Source organism: Dryobates pubescens, chromosome 22, assembly GCF_014839835.1.
Source record: "Dryobates pubescens isolate bDryPub1 chromosome 22, bDryPub1.pri, whole genome shotgun sequence".
NCBI lineage: Eukaryota > Metazoa > Chordata > Aves > Piciformes > Picidae > Dryobates > Dryobates pubescens.
In genome coordinates, this window is record NC_071633.1 from 16,384,293 (window position 1) to 16,407,453 (window position 23,161).

Sequence of the window (23,161 nt, forward strand, 5' to 3'; positions counted from 1 at the left end):
ACCTGGAAACAAGGAATCACATCTGTCTCAGCACAGCAGTGGCTGCAGCAGTCCTCAGGTGCAGGGAAGATTTTGCAGGGATGTTGCACAAGGAGAGCTTCACACAGAAATGCATCACACTGGTACTATGAGCGCAATGCTACAGTGGGTATGCCACAGCTGTTTTGGTGGGGTTCTAGCTAGTATCAGCACCCATAAGCCAGAAACCAAGTTCTTATAAAGCATGATGAACATACTGAAATACACATTTTCCGTTCAACATTGAAGAGGCAAGCTTGCTGATGTCCTGTTCTACTCCAACAGCCTAGCTTACAAGCTGCAGACAAGCTTTGCAGCCACCTAAAACTGGGACTAAGTAGCAAACACTTTGAGTGCTTTTTGATAACTATGCTGCATTGATCATTGCTTACTTAAGGGATTAATCATATATAGGACTGGATTGCCATGGTTCTTCTCCTCTCCCATGAAAGGCGCAGTGAGAAATCAGAATGGGAAGATGACACTGGAATCATTACAGTGTCTCTCTGGAGTTTCCTTCTGAAAAGGGAACTTCCCTGTTTGCTTGTCAAACCAGATTTGGGGACACTCCTTAAGTGGCACACAGTAGGTGAATAGATAAGAATAATTACATTGCTGATACCTCCAGAGTTCCAGAGCTGTTTTGTATGGCCAAATTGCTGGTGAATTTATAAGGAAAGCACAGGAGAGGATGCTTTTCGATACCAAAGGGGATAACTCACGAGAAACAGACCTCCCTTCTTTAGCAAACTATTAAATGAGCTGAGATTACAGGCAACATTTGTCAGAGACTTTGATGGCATTACTGAAATGTGCTGAATGAAGAGGGGATGCTGCCCAGCACACAGCAAATACTCTGAGTTAAGGGATAGGACAGGAATAACAGCACAGGAACCAGTGATGTTTGAATGTTAAGCTCTGGTCTTAACTCAAGCATGTTCTCACACGCAGTTGTATTGCTGCTGCTCTCCTGCCATTAATGATAAAATGGACCCCAGCCAAATCAGAGTTGAAATGATGTTAGCAGAGTTTCACAGAGAATTCCTGTGCCTGCAGAAGTCAGCCGTTACAGCTGGCCACTCCAGAGTGAAAAAGAAATATTTGCCCAGACTTCAGAGGGTCTTTTTGGTGCAGAAGAGGAAGATAAAAGCAGGAATCTTTTAAATATGAGCCAGCAAATCAAAGCAAATGGGACTCCACTCACTTGCAATCCAACAGAAAAGAGACAGCTATGAAGCACATTCAGCACTGTTTGCTCCAGGTAACGTGGGGATACCTCACGCCAGCAGGTTATATGGTGGTAATTAAACCAAACACAGAACACTTCATAAAGAACTTAAAGAAATAAATGAAGAAAGAAAATATCATTGCCAAGAAAAGCCAGCGGTAACTGCAGCACCATGGACACTGCACTTGGAGTTTACCAGCACTTTCTGTTGATTATTTCAATTACATGGCAAAGTGTTCAAGAGCATTCATTTCAATCACTCAGATCCATCTGCTATCCATTCCTCTTAACCTGGAAATTATTAACAAGCACTACATTTAATTACTCCATCTATCATGCTGCTTAACAAAGAAAGGCTGAATTTTAAGACACCTCCACCACTGGAGCTTCCCATTTCCTCCCAATGCAACCCTTCTCTCCACCACACTTGGGATGCTGATGGAGATAAAGATAAAGCTGATGTCACAACACAGCATATTTTTTTTCAGGTGGAAATATACTTAACAACAGTGGGGGAAAAAAGGGCTTTTTGGTTTTAATCTCATGGTTTATTTTAGTGTGAGCCAACTGTATTCAATCTAAGATCACAGCAGTGTGCCACTGCAAGAAAGCCTCCACTGAACAATTATTTCAGCCCTACGCTGACAAAACAAATCTTTAACTAATTAAATACATTTTCATCACCTCAATAAAGAGGTACACAAAGCACGTGGGGAAGACTCATTGAAACATCAAGAATTATTGTTAGTTAGACCATATAGACAATAAAAGGATCACAAATGTTTGCTTTCAGCGAGAAATACATTCCTTGAAGCCAGCTGGATCCACAGTAATTCTTTCAAAACAAATTAGAGAGAAGGATGCATATGAAGCAATGCCACACTCGCAGCTTAAAGACCAAGAATTGTGCCAGCAATCTGCACAGTCAGAGCAAAGTATTGCTTCACAAAGTCTTCACAGTATCACCAAGGTTGGAAGAGACTTCAAAGATCATCAAGTCCAACCTGTCACCACAGACCTCATGACTAGACCATGGCACCAAGTCCAGTCCCCTCTTGAACACCTCCAGGGACGGTGACTCCACCACATCCCTGGGCAGCACATTCCAATGATGAATGACTCTCTCGGTGAAGAACTTTCTCCTCACCTCCAGCCTAAACTTCCCCTGGTGCAGCTTGAGACTGTGTCCTCTTGTTCTGGTGCTGGTTGCTAGAGAGGAGAGACTAACCCCTTCCTGGCTACAACCACCCTTCAGGTAGTTGTAGACAGCAATAAGGTCTCCCCTGAGCCTCCTCTTCTCCAGGCTAAACAATGCCAGGTCCCTCAGCCTCTCCTCACAGGGCTTGTGCTTGAGACCTCTCCTGAGCCTCATTGCCCTTCCCTGGACATGTTCAAGTGTCTCAATGTCCTTCCTAAACTGAGGGGCCCAAAACTGGACACAGGACTCAAGGTGTGGCCTAACCAATGCAGAGTACAGGGGCACAATTAATTCCCTGCTCCTGCTGGCCACACTGTTCCTAATGCAGGCAAGGATGCCATTGGCCTTCTTGGCCACCTGGGCACACTGCTGGCTCATGTTTAGGCGGCTGGTGGCAATAAGAACCCTTTTGGTGAGATACCCAAGGTGACAGAACTAGGTATAAAGCTGTTTGAGAGGGCTCCATAGGCTCTTTAAACTTTGAGAAAAATTGAGCTGCTTTTTACAGATAGAGAGTTTAAATGGCCTTGGATTTCTGTTTCTATTTCTGCACTAAATTTACAATACCTTAAGAGATAGTGTTTCTTTAAAAAGTGACTCACTAAGAAGCTGTAAGAAATACGCAAAATGAACACCCTGGAACTCATTAAACAAAGCACTGTGTAAAGAACTGCTGAACAAGGAGAATGGGGAACTGCAGAAATAATGGCACGGACTTATTTTGGACTCAGGAGCATTTCTGATGCTGTGGAGAATGCAGAGCTCTTTTTAAAGGTCTTTAAAGAGAGAAGAAATATTTATATAAAGATATATTAGACAGAGCTCTTCATTATTCTCTTATGTCCCCCTTTTCAGCTCAATTCCATCCATTTCTCCCTCTTCCCCCTATTTGTACAGTCAGAAGCTTGGTTGACTTCTCTTGCTCCTTCAGCTAATGCCAAATGTGAAGTTAAATAAGGTGCTGAAAGGAAACAATCATGAACACAGGGAAAGAATCTCTGGGTAGCTGAGGCTCAGCTACAGGCAGCATCAAATTTCCACTGTTTTAAAATGCAAAAAGAACAAAAGCTCCAATGAAGTGAAACAGGGGAGAGGAGACAACAAGGAACACAGGGGAGAGAAAGAACAGCAAGAAGTCCAAAGGAGAGGTGTGCCATTGCTCCCATCCAGTTTCCCATTTCACTTTCACTGCAGAACAGACCACAACCACCATTAAACAAACCCCTGGAGAGCCAAGGCTTCCTCACACGCCACACTCTGTACTGCACCCTTCAAGTTGCTACAGCCCAGATAGGTGAGAGCCAGACCAGCTCATTACAGATTGCTCTGCTCGCATCTGCAGCTTCTGCTTCCCTACATCTTCTGACTTCTCACGCAGAAGCGCAGTCACTCTTCCATGCACTGCTACCTCATTCTGTGTTTCTGCAGGCAGCTGCTCAAATCTGGGGTTTTCCCTATCGTATTTTAATCACTTTCCTGTTTGAACATCAGGTCTCAAAAGTGCTTCTATCATTATCTCTGTTTCCTCAAAGTGGCAGTGACAAACAATTAACTGCTGCAGTAATCTTTCCACGGGAAAGATTTCCCATCTCTAACTCCACAGAAATACATTTAGCACAACAGTGATTTCAAAACAGATTTAAAACGCAGCCAGGAGCAGGTCCTGCAAAACAACCCACACCTGTATTTTTTCATTAGACACAAACCCAGCCCTATTAAATGCACTGGCAACATGTACCTACATTCAGATTCACAGATTGCATCAGGTTGGAAAGGCCATCTTATCCAACCTTCCTGCAGCCAGCAGGGACACCTCCAATCAGATCAGGCTGCCCAGGGCCACACCAAGTCTGATCTTGAATGTTTCCAGGGATGGGGCCTCAGCCACATCCCTGGGCAACCTGTTCCAGTGTTTTACCACTCATTGTAAAGAGCTCCCTCCTTATGTCCAACTCAATCTTACCCTGCTCCCGTTTCAAACCTTCACCCCTCATCCCCGCGCAGAGCCACAAGGATGATTAGGGGAATGGAACATCTTCCGTACGAGGACAGACTGAGGGAGCTGGGGCTCTGTAACTTAGAGAAGAGGAGACTGAGAGGTGACCTCATCAATACTTGTAAATATGTGAAGGGTGAGTCCCAAGAGGATGGAGGCAGGACTTTCTTGGTGGTGCCCAATGACAGGGCAAGGGGCAGTGGGTGGAAGTTGAGGCATAGGAAGTTTCATGTAAATATGAGGAAAAACTTTCTCACTGTGAGGGTGACAGAGCCCTGGCACAGGCTGCCCAGGGGGGTTGTGGAGTCTCCCTCCCTGGAGATATTCAAAACCCACCTGGATGCGTTCCTGTGTAATCTGATGTAGGTGATTCTGCTCTGGCAGGGGGGTTGGGTGAGATGATCTTTCGAGGTCCCTTCCAGCCCCTGAAACTCTGTGATTCTGTGATCCTATCACTACAAGCCCTTTGAAACAGCCCTTCCCCAGCTTTCCTGGAGGCCCTCTTCAGATGTTGACATTGACAAAAAGAGAATAATTTTTTGCATAAATAAGCATGGCACTGGAACACAACTTGAAGGGGACTCCAGGACTAGAAGCCTGAAGCCTTTTGTCATAAGGGCTGAAAGATGGCATCTCCTTTCCATGACCTAATGCAAGTGAGGAAACAAACTTAGCCTCATTGGTTTTTAATGCCACAAGGATGCCAAGTGTCTGCCTGCCAGTAACATGGGAGGTACCCACACTTCTGCCAGATCTACATAACCTCTCAAAGGGAAATGTTTTTCATACTGTCAGCTAAAAGTCGTTTTCCAGCTGGATGTCACCAATTAACTGTAATATTTACTCAGTTATTTATGACTTACAAAAATTAATGTTTATTCTGGAGTCACCTCTCTGTGGTTTATGGATAAGCCAATTCAGATGTTGCAATAAACATACAGTTGGCCAGGAAACAGGTTCTATGAATCCCAAATCCAACCATCCTTACATCAAGTGTTTTGCATTATGTTTCCACTGCTTAAACTGTCTTCATGCTTCTGTTCCTCTGATAGAGTATAAACTGCTTTTAAGACCTGAAACTAGATATATTTGCAAATTTGACTTTTTCCATATGAATTTGTTTTCATAGCTGATGCAGTATATTTGTGAAGCACTTGGGTTCAGACTTGTACATGGTTGCTCATTTCCTTACCAACAAATCCAGAGCAATCACACTGTATATGTGATGGCTTTAAGGAGATAATACAAGAATGCTTCACAAGTGGGGACATCAGAGCAAAATAATTCATCCTTGATTCTCTCAGGCACAGCACAACTTTCAGGCTTGAATTAAAAGCACACATAGACATGGACCTGCAATGACTAACCGCTTTCATGACACAGAACAGGGAGTCAGCGACTCTGCACAGAGATTTATCTATTGCACAAGCCTAAATCGGATCCTTAATTCTCTTCTCACACATCTAGCATGCAGGTCCTAGTACCATGTGCAACCAGCTCATCAATATTTACTCCCTAGGACTTGGAAATTGAGCATAAAAAAGAAATATTTGTCTAAATAATTCATGGAAGTTGACCAGTCTCCAGCATCCAGCTTCGTGGGCACCCAGTGAAACTTGCCCAGCACCTTGCTTTCCAGCTACCTCAAATGCAAGCAGAATACACAACCCAAGAGCACAAACAACACTGGAATATCTTTAATTTCAAACCAGTTTGGAGCATCTGCTACCTGACATTGCAAAACACAGGGTTTACAGTAAGTTTTAGCCAACCCCCTGTATCTGTAGGCTAGATGGGCATCGTTTCAGGCTGTGTAAGAAACTGCACACAAAGTAAATGCAGGCCCTACAACATTTGGGCACCTGTGCTTCAAAGAGATGTCTTTGAGTTAGCATTTGATCTAATCTTGCATTTAATTCTATTTATCCAGTTTTGGAATCTAAATTCAGAGTCTTGAAAGAGATGACTTCCATTTTCTTCCACCCTAGCAGAGACTCAGTTCATTTCATACAGGGAAATTTTTGTGTCATCCCACCACTCACGGTCTACAGCAATCTAGGGAGAGCGCAACAGAACTTACAACAAAAATTAAGGAAGTAAAAGAGAAATATCTAAGTTACTAAATGATGAAGCTGTTCATTTGGTCCTGGCCTTCACCTGATACACATTACCTATACCCTCAAGGCCTTCCACAAGTACTTGACAGAAAACAAAGACGTCAGCTGCTACACAAGTTGGACTTCAGAGTGATGGAACACTTTATCTGAAGTGCAATAGTGAAGGTGACAATGAGAAATAACCAAATAATTCTCAACCCCAAAAAGGACAACAAAGCCTCCAAGCACAAAGCTTATTTCTCTTCAGGAACTCCTGCAGTGTTGTGGTAAATGAAGGTTTAAAAACAGCTACGCAAAGGAAGCTTCTAGATCAGGTTTTGCTGCTCCGTTGTTCTTGTCTGAGGCTTGAGGAGATTTATGACTTCCTCCTCCTGCCTGTGGCACTAAGAAATCTTCCAGAATACAAGTCTCTTAAATCCTCTGCCTACAAATGTGTGTCAGCTTTAGGTGACCCACCTGAAAACGCAGCTGGGGAAGACTCCCCTCAATCCTACTTCTCTTGAAAATACCCTCCTGAAGTGGCTCCATAGAAGCACATCTGTGCTTCTCTGCTCTTTATGCTGCATAGGAAGGAGGCCTGCAAATTGGCAGCAGGCATTTCTGTGTGTTTTGTACCTCAGAAATACAAGCATGCCAAGAATTTTCATGGTAGATAACGAGCATTTATCAGGAGCTTGAATTAAACAATGACAGAAGGGTTTGCTCTTTAAAAGCCATTTGAACAGAAATCTTTTGCAATTCTCAGCGTTTCAGAATAATCTGAGAACCTGGAGACAAAAATTTAAGCATAAAAGACGTGGAAGATTTTCTTTTATCAGGGGGAAAAAACCCACCAACCCACAACCCCTAATGACAGGCCTAATTCAGATCATTTTTATATACCATAAAGCAGCACTAAAGATCAAAACAGATCCTTGCTTCCAGCGCAGACAATCCTCTGACCATTAGAGAAGGTGCTGCTGAAGTGGAAGGGCTGGGATTACAGAAGTAGTATTTCAATATTTGCACTTCACAGGTATTCCACTGGAAAACGGTGGAGGGAGCAATATAATTCTCACCAGGCAACGACTCCCACACACTGTCTCCATGTGGAAATCTTGAGGCTATCAACCACCAGCTGCCCAGAGACGTTAGCTCAAAACTAAAGCCTTGTGTCACAGCCAAGTGAACTTTGCTTTGGGTCAAGCGGAAGATTTACTGGCACTCAGAAGGGTGTACACCAACTTCAAGGTAAAAAGGGTTTGAGGCAAATAGCTGAGATAGCCCCTATCATCTCCCCATTTCAGCTCCTCCCACCTGAACTGGCTTCTCTTGTCTAAGTCAACTAACAGACAATCCAATAGCCTTGACTTACTGTGAGATGTGAGTTATTGGGGTCAGCAGTGTCTCACCCTCCAGGTCAAGCTCATCGGCAAAGCTGTTGGTCCTGATGAAGGGTCCTGTGTTCACATCTAAAAAGGTGGGGCTTTTTTTCACTGTGAGGAAACATGCAGATAACAGTTAAAGCAACAGCACTGGGCTTTGTCAAGAGAGGTCTGCCACTTGTTGGGACCTCTGAAATACTCTCTGTTTTTACAGAATATTGAAAACAGAAGTTACTACCAAAAAATTGCATGCGAGGCAGAGGTCAAGAAAAGCAAAGCTTTAAATCTTCTTCTACCCAAAGAATTTCAACTTCTGATGAAGTCTTAAAGCTAATTTTTTTTTTCCCTTTTCTTTTTCCCCTTCACACTCCTCATACAATAAAACACAGAGCAACTGGAGCATGGGCTGCTTCATGCAGGATAAAACTTACTGTACAATACTCAGGGACAACCAATCCACAGCAACAGTGTATGACAGCAATCCAGAATACAGAATAAACCAGGTTGGAAAACACCTTGGAGATCATCAAGTCCAACCTATCACCCAATACCATCTAATCAACTAAACCATGGCACTAAGTGCCTCATCCAGGCTCTTTTTAAACACATCCAGGGACAGTGACTCCACCAGCTCCCTGGGCAGCACATTCCAATGGCCAATCTCTCTTTTTGTGAAGAATTTCTTGTAACATCCAGCCTAAACTTCCCCTGGCACAGCTTGAGACTGTGTCCTCTCATTCTGTCACAGGCTGTCTGGGAGAAGAGACCAAGCCCCACCTAGCTACAACCTCCCTTCAGGTAGCTGCAGACAGCAATAAGGTCTCCCCTGAGCCGCTTCCTCTCCAGGCTAAGCAACCCCAGCTCCCTCAGCCTCTCCTCATGAGGCTGTACTCCAAACCCCTCACCTAATGACAATGACAAGGCCAGCTCCTTATTATATCTCTACTTAGTGTTTCAGTTTGTAATACCAGTTTCTGGGGTGTAATTACTGTAACTAAGACCAAGATCCACAAAGGAGCCTAGGCATTTTCCCAGTGAGCAGTCTGCCCCTGTCACACAGTGTGACCAAGTCTACTGGTACCCAGTCCTAAGGCACAAGGATATCTCATCTTTGAGCCTAGACTTGAGACTGGTGGCAAGATATTTAGGTTAGGCTTAAGGTGAGGAGAAAGTTCTTCCCAGAAAGAGTAATTGGCCATTGGGATGTGCTGCCCAGGGAGGTGGTGGAATCTCCATCCCTGGAGGTGTTCAAAAAAGGATTGGATGTGGCACTTGAAGCCATGGTTTAGTTGTCAGGAGGTGTTAGGTAATAGGTTGGACTTGATCTCTGAGATCTTTCCCAACCTAGTTGATTCTATGATAAGTAGCCAAGAATGTAAGTCTGCAGTGTTTGTTGTATGCAACACTAGATTGGAGATGTATGTGAGAATCATAGAATGGTCTGAGTTGAAGAGACCTCCAAGGGTCATCTAGTCCAGCCCCCTCTGCAGTATGCAGGGAGATCCTCAGCTAGATCAGGTTGCCCAGAGACTATTCAAATACTTTTCCAGCCCATCTCATAAGTGTAAAGGAAACTATTTATCTTGCTAATTGCTTCTGGTTGATTCTATGATTCATCCAAGAAGACTTCCTTAGTGGAAAGGCCATTTCACAAAACTTCAGATATTGAAAGCTTCCAGTGGCAAATTCAGTTGTATAGCAACCTTTTCATGCATCCAAGACATTAGGGCAGAGTGTTACAGATTTCATTTTCAAATTGAAACCCCAACATTAAGAACCCCAAGGGGTCTTCCCCCCCCCAAGCATGGTCTTCACATTTGCTGGAGAAGCTACAAAATTTGCAACTAAAGACAACTTTGCAACTTATACATGACCATAAATTAATTCTATAGAGAATAAAACCAAACAAAATACTGCAGAAATCACAGATAGGTTGTGATACCTCTGTAGAAATCTTTACCTGTGCAGCTGGCACAGATTTCTGCACTAAACTTCTAAATAAGTAGGCTAAAGGGGAAAAAACGAAAGCTTCAGGAGCTTAGGCTCAATTGACAACAAGTGAAGACAAACAGGAAGCAGGTGTAGCCAAAGATATTTACTATCATTTAGGGGTCCCTAAGCTTTATGTTCTCAAATTTTGATGGGTAAGCAGCAGCAGCTATGGTTAGAGGCATGACTACCCAAGTGGTCATGCTGAGCCAGGCATGGCTTTAAAGTGGCAGAAAACAAATCATAGATTCATAGAATCAACACAATGAGAATCCTGCTTCAAAACAGAATTTCTGAACATTCTAGAGCTATCCAAGGTCAGCTTGGTTGGGTCTCTGAGCAACCTCATCCAGTAGAAGATGCCTGTGCTCACTGCAGGAAGGTTGGACTAGATGACTAGGGGACACAGTCTCAAGCTGTGCCAGGGGAGGTTTAGACTCGAAGTGAGGAGAAAGTTCTTCACTGAGCGAGTTGTTCGTCATTGGGATGTGCTGCCCAGGGAGGTGGTGGAGTCACTGTCCCTGGAGGTGTTCAAGGGGAGATTGGACATGGCACTTGGTGCCATGGTCTAGACGTGAGGTCTACCAAGACAGGTTGGACTTGATGATCCTTGGGGTCTCTTCCAACCTTAGTTATACTGTGATACTACTGTGACTTTTGGGGGTCCCTTCCAAACCAAACCACTCTGTGGTTCTATGAAGAGTTTTGCAGGTGATCACAGGAAATTACTGATGGGTTTTCTGTACTGCCAACATCACAACTTTGTGTATACAGCATGACATCTCTACAGATGTTTTTCTGGTAGTGGGGTATTCTACCAGTAGGTCAGAAAATCTTCTACACTTCCTATTTTGCAAGCACAGATTAAAAACAACAAAACAAAAGAAACCAACCAACCAACCGAAATGAAACAACAACAAAAACCTTAAAGTATTTCTGATGAGAATAAAAACCTCTGAGGTTTAATTAATGCATTTAGAAACCACTTCTGCAGAAAATACCTTTTTTTTGGGGGGTGGGGGGGTGGGGGGGTGGGGATTTATTTAAACACTTGGCAATTTTACAACCTGAAGAACTTTCCAGGCTGGAAATTCTACTGCCATGCCTATGCTTTCTTTAACATCCACAGCAGGCAACTCCAGACAGAGCATTGCAATGAATTAATAAGGAAGGAATTAATAAAGGTGGTGGAGCAGTGAAATATTATGAGCTTTACCTGGAGAGGAAGGAACGCTGGAAGACTGCTGGTCTGCAGAAAAGGAGGGCCAGGAGCGCTGACAATCTGAGTTAGAGTGAAGATGCACATGAAATAAAGAGAGATAGGAGAGGTGATGGGGGGGAAAAGAAATAAGAAAATAAAACAAAATGTAAAAAGCCAAAAGTTTCAGACAGGCAGCCAAGGAGATTTAGTGTGTGTTACATGTTAGCTGAATGTTAAATCACCACTACAGGAGGCATTGCTGTCTCTTCAAACCCATTCCTCATGGCAGTGTCACCTGCTGCGAGATAGTCCTCCCTACACACCAGCCCCAGCAATCTGTATGTTTGCCCCTTCCTTCCCCACTTTGGGGTTTCCCTTTCCAAAGTGTGCTACCTCACATAGCTTAGGCCCCTCTTGCTCCAGTTCACGGTGTAGATAGCTCTTGCCCAGATTTCAGTGCTGTCAGATGGACAGACCAGCACTGACACCCATATTTGAAGCTGCCCAGCACACCAAAGAGACTTTCCCACTCACTACAACTACCTGAAAGGACATTGGAGCCAGATGGAGGTCAGTCTCTTCTCCCAAGTAACAAGTGATAAGACAGCAAAGCAGCCTCAAGTTGCACCAGGGGAGGCTTAGGTTGGATATGAGGAACAATTTTCCCCCATTGGGGCTGTTGAGCCCTGCCCAGGGCAGTGGTGGAGTTCCCATCCCTGGAAGGACTTGAAAGCCATGTAGATATGGTGCTGAGGGACATGGTGTAGTGGTGACCTGGCAGTGCTGGGTTAATAGCTGGACTAGATCATAGAATCATAAAATCCATAAGGTTGGAAAAGACCTCAAAGATCATAAGTCCAACCTGTCACCCAAGACCTCATGACTGCTAAACCATGGCACTAAGTGCCATGTCCAAACCCCTCCTGAACACCTCCAGGGATGGTGACTCCACCACCTCCCTGGGCAGCACATTCTAATGGCTAACAACTCTCTCTGGGAAGAACTTTCTCTTCACCTCGAGCCTAAACCTCCCCTGGTGCAGTTTGAGACTGTTGTTCTGGTGCTGCTTGCCTGGGAGAAGAGACCATGACCTTCAAAGGTCTTTTGCAAGCTAAACAGTTCCATCATTCTGTGATCTCACAACAAGCATTTGAAGCTGCTCACCAACTGCTTAAGCCAAGTGCTTGCCTTAAGCTGCATTTCTTGGGGAAAAGATTTGGGCAAGCAAGAGGAGTCAATGATGAGAAGGAGACTCAGCAAAACATAACCTTAATGCTCTGCTTAGTTCTTCTGAATATCATTTTAGTAACTATTTTAATAAGAAATGCTTGAGGACTCCCTCACCAGCATGGAATGATGTTTTTCAGAACAGTTGCCTTACTTTTATGGAAAGAGGGGGAAAAAAGAAAACAACTATCAAGAGCTAAATGTATTGGGAGTTAAATCTTATAAACCACTCATTTTGCAAGTGCCCTGCCAGTGCTAGGCACATTGCAGCCGTGGCTCTTGGGTCCTTGATGAGCTGATGATGCCAAGAGGAAGGAGGGAAGGAAAGGAGGTGGCAACCTGGTGGCACAAGGACACAGGTAATCAAGCCGGGTGGGAGATTAGGAGTGTGAAGACTCAAAAATAAGTAGGCAGCCCAAAAAGTGAACTGAAATTTAGTGAATATGAGAAAGCAGCATATGGATGTGACCAAAAGTTCTCTGAGAGCTTAACCACAGCTGAATTTGCATCCTTCAGTCTTGTAGTTCTTGATTTCTTGTTTCTGAGCTTTTGCCCTGGCAGCTTCAGTTTTCTGTGTAGCTGATCCTATTCACATTAAGCACAAACACACTCTCTCCTCTTTATTTCTTTGAGTCACTGAGAACAGCGTTAGGTAGCCTCCCAGGCCCACTGAGCTCACACTGCCTGGCTAGGAAACAGAAACTGAACCTATGGCAGCTGCCAAAGCTCTTCCAATGTTTCCCCAGGATGAAGTAATTCCTTTTTCACGTGAAACAGGTGACTTCATGGCCCTTGAGATATTCCTGAGCTTGTTCCACCATGCTCCCTGCCAGCAGAGATGCACTGCTTGGAATGCAGCAGCAAAGTGGAAATTGAAAAATGGCCAAATCAAGGATTGGTCAGGAGGAGCCAAGGAGATTTCATTTGTTGGTTGTGATTTTACCACCTGAATTGACCACTGTTCCATGTGGGTTCAGAGGAGAAACTGAACCTTGTATTTTCAGACCATTTAATCCAAGCCAGAGCATCCTTGCACTTGGTCACTGAAAAGAAGTCTCTGTTGTGTATTGGATGCAGAACAGAAAACTTACAGGGGGCTTGCAGTGCTCTCACTAAATCACAGAGGTTTCTTTGCCCAGCCCTAGCTCTAATCCTAGAGTCTTGGGGGAACACTCAATTGTTAAGAAAGTGCCTAAGCAAGCACATTAGAAACATCACAGGACTACATGGCTGCTTAAGTGATCACAGAACCCAGACAAACAGTAAAATAAATTATTTAATTTATGGGTCCCCATCTGCTCACAAATATCCAGAGAGCATTTTTGCAGGAACAGATGCAGGTGTTTCAGAGTGCACAATATTGGAGGTCAAAACTGGGTATTTTTCCTTCCACCTCAACCCATTTGTTTAGAAATGTGCTGTTTGTTCAGCTATATACTCAGATAGCTGTGGGATCAATTATATTTTATTTATAAAGTAGGTTATCTTTTTCTGTTGGTTACTTATCCATGAGCCATTTTTCTGTTATGAAAACAAAGCCAGAGGTGGTCCAGTTCTGTAAATGAGTGCAGTTGTCATCACAAGTATGAAAATGCACGTTTTTGGGGTGTCTAGATCTCCTTGTCTGCAAAGGATTTAGGCTTAAGGTGAGGAGAAAGTTCTTCCCAGAGAGAGTTGTTAGCCACTGGAATGTGCTGCCCAGGGAGGTGGTGGAGTCACCATCCCTGGAGGTGTTCAAGAGGGGATTGGACGTGGCACTCGGTGCCATGGTTGAGTCACAAGGTCTGTGGAGATGGGTTGGATTGGATGATATTTGAGGTCTCTTCCAAGCTTGGTGATTCTGTGTGTGATTTCCTAGAAACTATATGGCACTGGACACACATGAGCATCACTGCAAACATGACACTGTCAGAAGCTGGCATGCCACAGATAGAATTGTTTTCCTCAACTTACCAAGCCATTTTAACATTCCTTTATGTCCTGTGTACTTGTAACAGTTTAGAGAGAGCAGAGCACAGATAAGGAAAAAAAAATAAGAGGAAAAAAAGGTGTCAGAAGAAATGAAGGCAAATCCTTTTATTGAAAGATACAGAAGGGATAGCAGCAAGTGATTCTGAAGAGATAGTAGCAAAAAGGAGCCTGAAAAATCACACAAGACCTCTGATCTACTTCAAAGCTTAGTGATTAAAAAGGGAGACTTGACAACTCTAAGCATTTGTCCATTCAAATTGTTTTGAAGGAAGGTATCTGTACTCAAAGCCTGAGACAGACTAAACTTAGTACTTGTCCACCTTTTAACAGCTATGTCATTTCCACCACCAGATGGGACTGGCAAACATTCCTCAACAAAAGCCAGGAAAGACTGGGAAAGCATGGATGGGCCAGAACAAGACAAGACAGAAGTGTACCTAAAAAAGTACTTGAAGGGCGAGACTTTCTGCTTGAATTCAAGCAGTGCTGCTGCCAGCCCACATTGCTCTTATTTTTAAAGGTCATTAAGTTTAATCAGGCCAGCCAAATTTTTGAGGAGGAAAAAAAAAACACCCCAAGTACTTCAGGTATCTATAATCAGTAAAACACACTTTAAAAATTAAGCCTCATTCTTGCTGCCAAAATTTGGCCAATGCACATTAAAAGCTTCTACTAAAAGTCCATTTGTTAAAAAGCCACATTGTAAACTCAGAGTTATTTTGGGAGTTCATTACAGCTAAAGCAACTAAAACTGGAGCTATTAATTATAAAGGTGACCATCAAAGTGCTTGCTTCTTTTCCCTCACGCTGTACCATTTTGCACAGTGACAGTTAATACAGATGGACCCACATTTATCTTAAGTACTTCTGCTTTTACAATTTGATTCACAGCCTACTCCACTGAGCAGATGGCAGGGGCACGTGATGGTTTCACACAGCAGACCACGTTCAGGGCAGCCAAGCTGTGCCAATCCTTTCTGGGCGAGGCACAAGCACAGTAGTAAGACATCTTGGGTAAATTTCATGTGGAAAAGCTGACAGCTCATCCCTGTACTTTCAGCCAGTTGGAGTATTAGGAAATGTATACACCAGCCTCAGAGGCAGTGGCACTTCTGGCAGGCAGAAATGGCAAACAGTCTTAGTTTGTCTGCAGTGGAGCATGCTCAGTAAAGGAATGGCTGAATCTCATCCAGACGAGCCAGAAACCATAGCCAAAAAGTGAAGCATTCTTGCTTTCGAGCGACACAAATCTGTTCTGTTCCTATCCTGTCTCCTACAGATAATCAAGGGCACCTGGGTGTAAACCACCCAGAGAAGCCATTACAGCTACTGGCATTTTATGATGCAATTTCTTACCAGAATTTTCATAGGCATCGAAACTGAAATCAGGCTTCCTGTCCTCCGCCACGTGGTCGTAAGTGATGTGTGGCACGGTTAACATCCTGTCTGGAGAAGAAGGCCCATTGTCCTTGTCTAACTTAAATTTCTTCTTTTTAACCTAGAAATGCACATACACCAAATTACTCAAACCAAACCACATTTAGCTGTCTCTTCAGTAACATCTTCATTAACGAAGCAGTCCCCAACGTGCTATTACCAGCCTAAAGTCCCTGACTAGTTGCAGTGTTTCCCAGTGAGACCATCCCCATCCCATCATAACCAGCTAATCACCAGAAGTCTGCACATTGTCATTAGCTAATCCCTTGCCTGCAGTAAAAACCAAAAATCTGCTAGCTCTGCAACAATTTATATAAATCAAACTGTTCTACAGTGTCTTTAACATGTTATGGATACAATAAATCCAACCTTCAGCAGTAAGCAAAAGCATAGACTGCTGCTGAACTCAGATGAACCTGGGTTACTAGGAAAGACTTTTGCTTATCCTCTCCATCCAGCTTGAGACTTGTACCTGAAAGGAGGTTGTAGACAGTTTGTCTCTTCTCACTGGCAACTAGCACCAGAACAAGAGGACACAGTCTCAAGCTGCACCAGGGGAGGTTTAGGCTGGAGGTGAGGAGAAAGTGCTTCCCAGAGAGAGTTGTTAGCCATTGGAATGTGCTGCCCGGGGAGGTGGTGGAGTCACCATCCCTGGAGGTGCTCAGAAAAGGATTGGACATGGCACTTGGAGCCATGGTTTAGTTGTCATGAGGTGTTAGGTACTAGGTAATAGGTTGGACTTGATGATCTCTGAGGTCTCTTCCAACCTGGTTGGTTGATTCTGTGATACTACATACCCTAAAGATTCTGACAAAGGGGGTTTGCTGCTCTTTTCTAAATATTCTTAACCTATGGCATCAGTTGATGTGAAAATACTGCCATATGTATGTAGGTACAAGATGTCCTTACCACAGGAGCTTAGAAAGCCACAAAATCTACCCGGAAGAAGCAGCAGTTTTGTTGTGTTGATTATTTTTACACAATTTAAAGTCACTCTTTCAGTATTTGGTTTCTCCCCCCACCTCCTCTGCTTATGTAACAGCACCAGTGGTTAACCAGGAGCCAAAACCCAAACCCAGTCCTCCCCCCTGCCAACCACCAATGATGAAAGTACTTTTCCTTTGCTCACAAATCGGTCAGTTACAGATTGATGTGCCTGAGCTAGGTTATTGTTTCTCTCTTCCAAACTCCTAGTTCCATTAAAAAAAAATAAATCAGGTGTGGGAACTGAAGCAACTTAGTTTAAGAGGTTTATATACTGAAAAAAAAAAAAATCATCTCATAACTGAAATGAAAATAAAACTCTGAAATCAAGTGATCATCTGTAAAACCAAAACAAACCAGAACAAAACCAAACCAAAGCCCCACAAACCAACACCCCACAGCAAATAATCTCTAGAGAGTAAACAAACACAATCTAATTAACCCATCTGAAATGACTGCCACAAGAAATGGTTGTTACTGGTACCATCACTGATTTCTTTGGCTTTGGACTGGGTGACAGCAGATGATAATTCCTGGTAGGCTTTCGAATGTATATTTTCCACGTGGAGGAGTCAGGGTTCTCTGCTGCATAGCACCTCCATGCAGTCTAGAACAAATGGTTTAAGGCAGAGAACAGTGAGTGCAATGGGAGCTGCAGCTACAAAGGAACTTCCAAGTAGCATGTTAGTCATTTGTTATTTATGAATATTCTTCAAACTTCCCTCTGGGAACAAACTCTCCATGGCTCAGAAGCCTTATTTAGTAAGCAGACATCACATGGTTTGGACTGAGAAAACCAGGAAGGAAGATCAGCTTTTGCAAGTGCTGCTTTTATTCCCATTAGCAACAAACAAATAATAAGAGAGGTTTCTGCACTAGACTCCAAACACTGGGGTTGAACTTCCTGCTCTGATCTGGTTTCTCCTGCTGACTTTGAGCATTTTGCCTATTGCATCCCTGTGTTTCAGGCTCCTAGTTAGAAAACAAACATCATTCTTCCTTGCCTCACAAGAGCAATTGTGATGTGGTCAGCAGGGCTTACAATCATACAAAGAAATAAAACTGAGGGCATGAGGGAACAACACCAATGGTTAACCAGGAGCCAAACCCAAACCAAATCCTCCCTCCTGCCAACCACCAGTGATTAAATACTGTGTTGTAGGACAAAAGGAGAAAAGCAGGGCTAGGAAACAAGACCAACCAGACACAAAACACTACTGCATTCTCTCTTGAATGTGTAATGACATCATCCCAGTTGGTTAGCAATTAGTCTCCATATTCATAAGGCAGATCCTGACTTACTCAGTACATGAAAAAAAGGATACACACAGACACAAAATCTAAGGTGTAGAAGACCAGCAAACCCTAGAAGAAAGAAACACAGCAAGGCAAAATGACAGAGGAAAACAGAGCAGCTGGAAAGGAAAGGAGCAGACAATCACCAAAGAATTCCCACCATGGTTAATAGGAAACTGGAAGAAACAACTGGCCTCCAGAAGAAAACAAGAGGGAATACAGGAAATACTTATTTCAGCTGTTGTCTTGAGTTGTGTTTCTTTCACAAGCTTCTTGGTTTAAGAACAATCTTTTTGTAGGTTACTTGCAGAGCATTTATTAAATTGGGCCTTCAGAAGTCCAAGTCTATTAGTAAATCATAATCACCGCTATTAAGAACAAGTAGTCAGCAATGTGTCTTTTCTCCACTCCTTAAACATTTCAGATGGAGCCAAGGACAACATTCTAGACATGCAGTCTCAGGCTTCCCAATAATTTGGGGTTGATTTCCCAAAAGAATCAGCAGGAGCAGTAAAAATCCATTCTTTGCAAAACCACACCTTTCTCTGACCATGCAATCCAAAGGAAACACACCGAGTCTGAAGACTTTCAGCTAATCTCCGGCTATAACCAGAGCCCTAAATTCAAATCTTTTTCACATTAACTCTGGGACTGTTCAGTTTCAAGCATAAACTTCACAGTTAGCTACTGGAGCCATAAAGAGCCCGACCTGGAAATCCACATTCACTTGTGAAGCAAGAGAAATAAGTCATAGGAGAACACAAAAATGATACAGCTGAGGTGTACAGATAGACTTCTTTGAATTTGATCCCTGTGCTTCCCAAAGCTATGTGCAAATGCCAAGGAAGGGAGGAAAAGCTGGAAAAACCTAGAATGAAACAATATCAGTCCTTCTCCAAGGTGAAGGAGGCTCCACTGGAGTAAAGGAGAAAATCTCACTGACCTTGCTGACACCGAACTGCCACTGCATTTTCAAACAGAGAGGATCAATATTTTTCTGCCTGTGTGCTATCCTGCATCAAAAGCCTCACTTTCTAGAATCTCAGTGGATCCCAGCTACCTGTCCTGAAGCTGAAAAGTTCAGACAAGATCTTCCTCTTTAACATTCTGACTTCATTCTCCTAAATTGGACATTTCTTAAGATTTTTGTCTCAAGGAAAATGAAGTGCACCTGGCATTTGTCTTTACAGGCAACAATGTGGTTTTTGAAGTCAAATTTCACAGTAGGCCTCCTCTCTGTTTTTCACTACCTCAAGCATAATATCTTACACCATTTTTCCCCAGGCAAACTGCTCCATGACTACAGGGCAGCCTTCAGCTTGGGTCTGAACAATTGGTTTGGGTTTAACACTTGGTTTTACCTGAATCAAACAGGGCTGCACCGATTCAGGAGTGAACTTTTCTGCTCATTAGTTTACACTAAAGGCAGGATTTTTTTTCTCCCAGAACAAGAGGACACTATCTCAAACTGTGCCAGGGGAATTTTAGGCTCAAGGTGAGGAGAAAGTTCTTCACAGAGAGAGCTGTTAGCTGTTGGAATGTGCTGCCCAGGGAGATGGTGGAGTCATCATCCCTGGAGGTGTTCAAGAGGGGACTGGATGTGGCACTTGAAGCCATGGTTTAGTTGTTAGGAGGTGTTAGCTCTCAGGTAATAGGTTGGACTTGATGATCTCTGAGGTCTCTTCCAACCTTATTGATTCTATGATGATTCTAAGATTTCCAAAAGCATTTAAGACTTGCATCTGTAATTGCCACACAATTTTTAATGGAAATGGGGCATGGAAAAGCTGCCAAGAGTGTTGGGGGAGGTGGGAGGTGGAATCTACAAATAGAAAGAAATGATAGAGTGGAACCTGCAGGAACTCTGTACCTGTATGAGAGAGGCAGCAGCTGGAATCTGACGGTTGAAATGCTTCTGTCTTTGTTTCTGTTGTACCTTTAGGGCAAAGCCTGACCCAAGGATTCCCTGTGGGAAGAAAGAAAACACCAATCTAATTTTCTTTAAAAATACTTTTAAGGGGATACAAAAAAAAACCAACCCACACAGAAGCTTGCCAAATTATGTTGTATTAATAAACTTCCATTCAGCATCATAAACCCCAACTAATTATTTAGAGGAAATGACTTAATACTGTTAAGTTTTAAGACTCACAGCCTATGAATGCTACCATGCCCTGATTCAAAGCCTACTTAAGTCAGCTGGACTCAAGCACTAAAGAGGGAGCAGAAATGATATTTCATACCCTCTAAAAGCCTCATAAATGTGCAGGGGAATGACAGAACAGGGAGAAATATTAACCTGATGTGCTTAACTTTGGTTTTGTGAGAAGTAAAGCCCCGGCGTGGCAAGGCTGAGGTCACAAGACAGACTTTTGAACTGCAGTATGGTAATTTCTATTCTTACATGTTCACCCATGCTGGGAGGGGAGGACAAAGAGGAAAAGGAGTATTACAAAATAGTCAGCACTCCAGTGAGTTCAATACAAGGCCATCTCAGGACAAGGGACATGGACTGATGGCACTGGATGGTGTACAGCCCCAGACTAGCCTCTGAATGCAGTATACTATTAAGTGCAGAGCGAGTCATTTACCTAGCCATTTGCATAGCTATAGACATAATAAACAGAGGTTTCAGTAACACAGATAACAAAGAGATCTTCTCTAAATCAGCTTACATGACTACACCTACTCAACAGGAACATAAATCATTTCCTACAGATGGTAGTCAAGGTGTCAGAGCTGCCAGTGATCTTGGCTCAACCTCTAAGAGCTACATTAATCACCGAGTGTTTTGAAAGGAACAGGAAAGGCCCTTCCTATTATATTCTGTTAGTAAAGATCAAAGAGTTAATGATGCTCAAACATCACTTATTGGGGAAATGAAGGATGGTTGCTGGATCCAGAACCCACACCAGTTGTGTTTAGCCACAACAATTACATCTGACTGTGATCTCAGCCAGCGACTCGTATTTAAAACAGCAGCAAGGCAGCGTGCAGTGGTTGCTGCCTATCAGCTATATGCTGCTAGAGCTTCAAACCCTAAATTACCCCCTTGGGCCAACTCACAAGAACAACTTCATTCAGTAATAAAATCCCACTGATAAAGGAGTGTTTGTTGTTGTTTTCCTTCTACAAACGACCAGGGAACTCTGACAGGTTTACATAAAAGCACTGCTGTGAAGGTGTGGCTGCTCCACAATTGTTTCTAACACATCTTTGCTGGCATTGAAAAAGAAAAACCAAACCCTCTTCAGTCAAAACAGAAGCTTTTGGCATTCTTCTTACATGAAATTTAATTTACCAGCTCTCTCTTCTAAACCAGGACTAAATGTGAAAGAGAGTACAATGAGAAGGGGGAAGAGTAACGCCTTAAAGGCAGTTTAATGCTTTAAATGCAGTTTGATGCTAGAGAGCCTACAAATCTACACTTCACTACCCTCCTATGCAGAAGGTTGTGTCTCTTTGAAAGTAGGTGACTCAATTTAAAAAGCCACTGGAGTTTTAATAGTTACTATTTCATCTCGTGAAGGATTTTGGGGGACAGTAGAAGTACAAAAGTGTTTTTCTCATCCATCCTGTGTTGATCCCCACCACTTCCCTGCCACAACTGCACTCACATCTGCTCACACAACTGTTCCTGCCACTGAACTGACAAAGCTGTTGAAAAAATAAACACGTTAGCAGCACATTTCAGGTTGCACAAACACTTCAACAGCACAATTCAGGGCTATTGGGAAATTTGTGGGGGCGCAAAATATGACTCCTAACTACCTTTGGCACTGTACACTTGGGGGTTTCAGTCCAGGTTTTCCTGATTTTGAATCTACCTTTGGTACTCAAGTGCCTTGTATCTTGTTAGAAAGTACTTGGGAACCTGCTTTCAAGCAAAGTGCCATAAAAGAGATCTTTAAAAGATTTGAGCCCTGGGTTACTGCTGGAAACAGGACTTTGGCCATGGACAGATGTTGATTTGGCAGAGAGCTGCATCAGTGTTTCTGGCTGCTTATTGCTGGTTTTCTGCCAGTGACACCTTTGGGGCAGCTTTGCTAGAAAAAGGATGTGTGTGTGAACACTACACTTCAACCTAGACTTAGTCAGTTGAGTAAACTCTGAGTGAATGCCTTAAAAAGCCAAAACATCACCGAATCCAGAAGTAATTAGCATGAGAAATAATTTCCTTTACACTTATGAGGTGGGCAGAACAAGTAATTTAATGATCTCTGGGCAACCTGATCTAGCTGAGGATGTCCCTGCTTACTGCAGAGGGGGTTGCACTAGATGACCTTTGGAGGTCCCTTCCAACTCAGACCATTCTCTGATTCTCATATACATGTCCAATCTTGTGTTGCATACAACAAACACTGCAGATTTACATTTGTAGCTACTTAGCAGAGAATCACAGAATCAGCCAGGTTGGAAAAGACCTCAGAGATCACCAAGTCCAACCTATTACCTAATGCCTAACACCTCCTGACAACTAAACCTGGCTCCAAGTGCCACATCCAATCCTCTTCTGAACACCTCCAGGGAGAGTGACTCCACCACCTCCCTGGGCAGCACATCCCAATGGCCAATCTCTCTTTCTGGGAAGAACTTTCTCCTCACCTTCAGCCTAAACCTCCCCTGGTGCAGCTTGAGACTGTGTCCTCTTGTTCTGGTGCTGGGTGCCTGGGAGAAGAGACCAACCCCCACCTGGCTACAACCTCCCTTCAGGTAGTTGTAGAGAGCAATCAGGTCTTCCCTGAGCCTCCTCTTCTCCAGGCTAAGCAACCCCAGCTCCTTCAGCCTCTCCTCACAGGACTGTGCTCCAGACCTCTTCCGAGCCTCATTGCCCTTCTCTGGACACCTTCCAGCACCTCAACATCTTTCCTAAACTGAGTAGCCCAGAACTGGACACAGGACTCAAGGTATGGTCTAACCAGTGCTGAGCACAGGGCACAGTGACTTCCCTGCTCGTGCTGGCCACACTATTATTCCTGATACAGGCCAGGATGCCATTGGCCTTCTTGGCCACCTGGGCACGCTGCTGGCTCATGTTCAGCTGCTGTCAACCAGTACTCCCAGGTCCCTTTCTGCCTGGCTGCTCTCCAGCCACCCTGACCCCAGCCTGTAGCTTGTTGTGGCCAAAGTGCAGA

At 43.6% G+C, this 23,161-nt stretch overlaps 1 protein-coding gene across 1 annotated transcript in view; it reads right to left on the reverse strand.

Annotated features, from left to right (window-relative positions):
- The window catches only part of KCNQ1 (potassium voltage-gated channel subfamily Q member 1), a 348,866-nt gene that overhangs the window by 234,774 nt on the left and 90,931 nt on the right, over positions 1-23,161 (reverse strand). The window contains exons 8-11 of the mRNA XM_054171993.1: positions 19,897-19,992; positions 17,215-17,337; positions 15,666-15,807; positions 7,912-8,032 (exon numbers count right to left, since the gene is read on the reverse strand). Coding sequence (XP_054027968.1) covers positions 7,912-8,032; positions 15,666-15,807; positions 17,215-17,337; positions 19,897-19,992 — 482 coding nt within the window. The remainder of the gene's footprint in view (positions 1-7,911; positions 8,033-15,665; positions 15,808-17,214; positions 17,338-19,896; positions 19,993-23,161) is intronic.